This window comes from Microtus ochrogaster, chromosome 7 (assembly GCF_000317375.1).
Source record: "Microtus ochrogaster isolate Prairie Vole_2 chromosome 7, MicOch1.0, whole genome shotgun sequence".
Taxonomy (NCBI): domain Eukaryota; kingdom Metazoa; phylum Chordata; class Mammalia; order Rodentia; family Cricetidae; genus Microtus; species Microtus ochrogaster.
In genome coordinates, this window is record NC_022014.1 from 47,054,223 (window position 1) to 47,060,305 (window position 6,083).

At 42.1% G+C, this 6,083-nt stretch overlaps 1 protein-coding gene across 1 annotated transcript in view; it reads left to right on the plus strand.

The window, feature by feature from the left end:
* Nucleotides 1–6,083, plus strand: part of Sec24a (SEC24 homolog A, COPII coat complex component) — a 65,476-nt gene that overhangs the window by 34,422 nt on the left and 24,971 nt on the right. Inside the window, exons 9-10 of the mRNA XM_005350119.3 lie at nt 693–802; nt 3,695–3,807. Of these exons, the coding sequence (XP_005350176.1) occupies nt 693–802; nt 3,695–3,807 (223 nt within the window). The remainder of the gene's footprint in view (nt 1–692; nt 803–3,694; nt 3,808–6,083) is intronic.

A 6,083-nucleotide genomic window follows, 5' to 3' on the forward strand; every position in this document is an offset into this window, starting at 1 on the left:
ATATAGCTTTTATTATATTTAGGTATGACCCTTGTATCCCTAATCTCTCCAAGACCTTTATCATAAAGGGGTGTTGAATTTTGTCGAATGCTTTTTCAGCATCTAATGAAATGATCATATGGTTTATCCTTTAAACCATTCCTGGGAAGGTAGATTCAGTGGCAGCTAGTCCCTGAAGTGCCCCAAGCACAGGGAACAACAAGTTGAGGCACTGGTTTTGTGTAAAGGCAATTGGCGTTTTGAAACTTGCTGATTCCTCCTGACTTTCCCCCTAAAACACTTGCACTTGTATCTTCTGTATCAAAGGTTGATTGATGTCCTTGTACAGTTGTGAGGTTTAGGAGAACAACTGGTATTTAATGTGAGTCTGAGGCTCTACAAATTGAGTTCCAGGACAGCCAGGGCCATTACACAGAGAAACCCTGTCTCGAAAAACCAGAAAACAACAACAAAAAGAATTTAGACAGGTCGTCAGGCCCTGGGGAGAGTCACAGTGATCACTGTGTCAGCAAAGCCTCTTACTGCCGTCTGTTGTGGAAGGAGTTTAAATGGGACCCTTTTAAAAGTCAATTTGTTCTTTATTTTTTATCTTAGATGAAATTAATTACAACAACCCTAAATTAAGAAACTGCCATCCAAATGCAAAGCATTGACTGAATCAGTGTATCTTCTTTTGTGTTTGTGTTGCACAGTTCCTGAGGAATTCATGTACAACCCTTTAACCAGAGTTTATGGAGAACCTCATAGAAGACCTGAAGTTCAGAACGCTACTATTGAGTTTATGGCTCCTTCAGAGTACATGGTAAGCTTTCTTTTTCTTTTCCTTTTTTTCGGGGGGTGGCATTTTTGTTTTGATTTTGAGACAGGATCTTGCTATATATCCATGGTTGGCCTGTAATTTGTTCATTACCTGAAGCTAGCTTCCAAGTTTCTGTAATTCTCTACTTTAGACTTCCAACTGATGTGTTCATGGGTGTGAGCCATATCCCCAGCCATAATACTGAATTTTAAATAAAACAATACAATAGCCTTTATCAAAGTTCTGTTTTAGCTGAAAAAGTATTTGTTCTCCAAGTAGAAGTGCTGGCTGTGCAAGCCTGATGACCTGAGTCCCATCCCTGGATGGTGTGCATGTGCCCACACATCATCACATATGTGTGCATGCTTGCACATACACAGATGTAGTTAGATATGCAGAGAGTAAAGGTGTGTGAAGTTCCACTTCAATGTCTGGTCTATATCAAGTAATTTGCAGTGTAATATTGGGATCATATTTATATTTCATATAGTTTAGTCAAATCAGACTTCCGTGTTTTACAAATAATGTTGTGTAATTCAAGCAATTAAGAGATAGAGGCAGGAGGATTAGGAGTTCAAGCCTGCATTATATGTGAGCTAGACCAGTGTGGGCTATATAAAATCATTTGCAAGGGGCTGGAGAGATGGCTCAGTGGTTAAGAGCATTGCCTGCTCTTCCAAAGGTCCTGAGTTCAATTCCCAGCAACCACATGGTGGCTCACAACCATCTGTAAAGAGGTCTGGCACCCTCTTCTGGTCTTCAGGCATACAGACAGAATATTGTATACATAATAAATAAATACTTTAAAAAAAATCATTTGCAAAACAAACCAACACAGGGGCTGGAGATATGGTTTAGGGGTTAAGCATTCTGACTACTCTTACAGAGGACCCACCTTGTAACTCTGGTTTCAGGGGATCTGATACCCTCCTCTGGTCTCTGTGTGTACTGCATGTAAGCAGTGCACATATATACATGCTGGCATTCACATATACACATAAAATAAGCTTAATAAATAAAAGGCCCTCTTGATTTAGGTCCTCTGTCACTAAGCCTTAATTGCATCTAAGAAATGGCTGGGCAGTGGTGGTACACACCTTTAATCCCAGCACTAGAGAGGCAGAGGCAGGTGGATCTCTGTGAGTTCAAGGCCAGCCTGGTCTACAAAGGGAGTTCCTGGATAGGCTCCAAAGTTACAGAGAAACTCCTTTCTTGAAAGGAATATGAAAATGATGCTAACATGTAACACCAGCCTTTATAACTAGTTTATTAGTGTGTGTGTGTGTCATTCCTCAGATGTCATCCTTCATGATTTTTGCTTTTTTGTTTGTACCAGGGTCTCATTATGTAGCCCTGACTGTTTAGGAACACTCAAGACCAGACTGGCCTTGAACTCACAGAGACCTACCTGCTCCTGCCTCTGCCTCCTGAGGGAAGCTGGGATTTAAGGTGTGCATCACTAAGTCAACCCACCTTTTTTTTTTTTTTCAAAACAGGGTTTCTCTGTGACTTTGGAGCCTGTCCTGGAACTAGTTCTGTAGACCAGGCTGGTCTCGAACTCACAGAGATCCACCTGCCTCTGCCTCCCGAGTGCTGGGATTAAGGTGTGCGCCACCATTGCCCGGCCCTTTTTTTTTTAGATAGGATCTCTTATTGACCTGGAACTCATTGACTAGGGTAGACTGACTAAGTTAGGGAGCCCAAGGGACCCTCCATTCTGCCTTCTCAGCACAGGTTACAAACTCATGCCAACACCCTAGATTTTTCACATGGGGTCTAGAGATTAAACTTGTGTCCTCATGCTAGTGTGGCAAGCACTTCAAGTGAGCTGTCTCCTGTTTGGGAGTGTATATAGTATTTTTTTAATTATATCTGAGATTGAGTTTTTTTTACTATGTAATTTGTGAGGGATCAGTCTTCCTTGTTTTCTTTTTTTTCTAATTCTTTGAGTTGCTGAAGTGATTAGTAACAGTTCTCTGTACTTTCTATGTCAAATTAAAGAGCCCAAGCATCTGCTTTTTCAGCCAGGGGTGGTAGCGCACGCCTTTAATCCCAACACTCAGGAGGCAGAGGCAGGTGTATCTTTGTGAGTTTGAGGCCAGCCTGCTCTACAGAATGAGTTCCAGGACAGCCAGGGCTATTATAGAGAAACAAAACAAAAAAGATGATCGTGATGATGATGAAGAAATATGCTCAACAGACAAGTCAATCAAACATAAGTGTCCAAATTACCAAGTAATTATGAAGTAAGCCATCTTTGTTAGCACTGTCTTGGTCACTCTCCTAACATTAGGTGCTGCAAAGATGTCTCAGGCGTTAAAATTACTGCTAGACTAGGCGGTGGTGGCACACTCCTTTAATCCCAACACTCTGTGAGTTCAAGGCCAGCCTGGTCTATAGAGTTGAATTCCAGGACAGGTTCCGAAACTACACAGAGAAATCCTGTCTCAAAACAAACAAACAAACAAACAAAGCACTGGTAGACTTCCAAGGGACCCAGATTTGATTCTCAGCACCTCATTTGCAAGCCTATCTGTAACTCCAGGGATCAAACATTCCCTTCTGGCTTCCATGCTCTTTCCTGCCAGGAGAGATTGCTTCTGAACTATGCAGACACCCTTCTTTTCTCTTACATTTGAATTGAGTAGTGTTTTCAAGATGAACAATCAGGTTTTGCAGAAGTACGTAATTATGTTTTAAAGAACCTCTTAAGTGTGTCAGCTTAGGCCTTCGAGTAAATGGGAAGAGGAATCTGTAGCCAGGAAAGTGGTTCACTCTGCCTCCACTTAGCCCTTTAATAGTGCTTATGTTATAGTTTTGCTGTGTGTGACCCCAGCTTGTAAATTTAAATATAATACTATTGGATATATTTAATTGAATTCTTTTTCCCTCTAGTTACGACCACCACAACCTCCAGTGTACCTCTTTGTGTTTGACGTATCTCACAACGCAATAGAAACTGGATACTTGAATTCGGTTTGCCAGAGTTTGTTAGACAATCTGGATCTGTAAGTGTCTTAACTCAGCTTAATTTGAAGTGGATAGTGTCTGCAAAATGAACAATTAGTTTATTTTAAAGTTACATAATTATGCTCTAAAGGACCACTTAAATGGGTTAGCGTAGGCCTTACCTGGAGCCTGCAGTAAATGGGAAGATCTGAGCAGCCCCGTTCCTGTCACCTCACCATGCTGCTGTCTTTGCTTCATGTAATCCTCTTTCACACACCTTTTCTTCTTGACTATTTTCAATCAAGTCTCAGCCATCGGACCATTTCACCTTTAAATTCCTCAAGGCTTTTAAAAGTAGATCTTATTCTAGTCAAGGCAGGCCTCAAACTCACTGTGTAGTTCTGGCTGGCCATACACTCTCAGCCATCTTCCTGCCTCGGCCTCTTGAGTGCTGGCATTACAGATATGAGACACTGTGCCTAGTCGTGGTATGATTTTTAGTTTATATACATACATATAATTTACATCCAGACCCCACAGTTTCCCCTCCCTCCTCCCTCTCTTTCCAGTCTCCTCACCCACCCCTCCTCCTCATCTCTTCAGACAAGGACAAGCCTCCCTTGGGTGTGAACCAGCCAAGGCTTGTCAAGTTGCAGTGAGACTGGGCACCTCCTCTTCTAACGCTGGATGAGGCAACCCGGTAGGAGGAAAGGGTCCCCAAAGGAGGCAACAAGTCAGACAGCCCCTGCTCCCTGTTAGGAGTCCCACAAGCCCAAGCTATACAACTGTAACATAGGTCCCAAGGGCCTAGGTCAGTCCCATGCAGACTCGCTGATTGTCCATTCAGTCTCTGTGAGCTTCTGTGAGCCCAGGTTAGTTGATCCTGTGGGTTTTCTTGTGTCCTTGACTGCTCTGGTTCCTGTAATCCTTCCTTCTGGTGTAGGATTCCCTGAGCTCTGCCTAATGTTTGGGTGTGGATCTCTGCTTCTGTTTCCGTCGTTTGCTGGGTGAAGTCTCAGATGACATTGGGCTCGGCACCAATCTATGAGTATAGCAGAGTATCAGTAGGAATCATTTCATTGACTTTTGCTTGGGGGAGGGTTTCAAGACAGGATTTCTCTGTTTCACAGTCACGGCTGTCCTGGAATTCACTCTGTAGTCCAGGCTGGCCTTGAACTCAAAGAGATCTGCCTGCTTCTGCCTCCTAAGTGCTGGAATTAAAGGCATGTACCACTATACCCAGCTATATCTCTGTCTCAAGAGTGATGTTTTTGTTATTGTTTTGGGGGGTTTATTTGTTTTGTTTTGTTTTTTCAAGACAGGTTTCCTCTGTAACAGCTCTTGCTGTCCCAGAACTCACTCTGTAGACCACACTGGCCTTGAACTCACAGGAATCCACCTGCTTCTGCTTCCTCAGTGCTGGGATTAAAGGCCTGTGCCACCACACCTGGCTAAAAGAGTTGTGTTTTAAGTGTTGTATACACATGATACAATTTATAAAAATTAGTGTGAACTTTTAAAATAAGATGCATAGGCCAGATTTCATCACAAACTGAGTAATTCCTTCACATTGGCCCAGAGGGCCTTCTTGTGCCTGTCTATATTTGTATTTCTGTTCTAGGCTGATGGGGCTTGTGTGGGTCTGAGAGAGTCCAATAAGTCACCTAAGCATGGAAAAGCCTGGAAGCTAGTTCCTTTCCTACTAAGAAATTTTCTTCTATATATTGGGTCTTTTATGCTGCTCTTTGTTCTTAAAGGCATTAAATCATATAAAAGGTTTATGTAATTGTTTTAAATAAATGTAGTAACTAAATTTACATTGCATTTTAATTTTTTTAAGTTTTTTTTTATTGTGTGTATGAGTGTTTGGCCTATATGTATTTATGTGTATCATATGTGTGCCTGGTGCCAGAGGCAGTCAGAAGAGAACATTCTATTCTCTGAAACTGGAGTTACAGTTTTGAGCTGCCATGTGGGTGCCGGGAATTGAACTAGGTTCTCTGAAAGAGCGACAAGTGCTCTTATCCACTGAGCCATCTTTCCGGACCTTACAAGGTATTTTAAAATGCTATATCATAATTTTTTAAAACATTCTTTTTCCTGTGGTGCTGGAGACTGAACCCATGGCCTTAACACCTGTCTGCCACATTTCCATCACTGAACTACCACATTCTCCACCACTGAACTAAATCCATAGCCCTTGAAGCATTCTTTTTATTTTTATTTTTTTTTTTGTTTTGTTTTTTGTGGTTTTTCGAGACAGGGTTTCTCTGTGGTTTTGGAGCCTGTCCTGGAACTAGCTCTTATAGACCAGGCTGGTCTCGAACTCACAGAG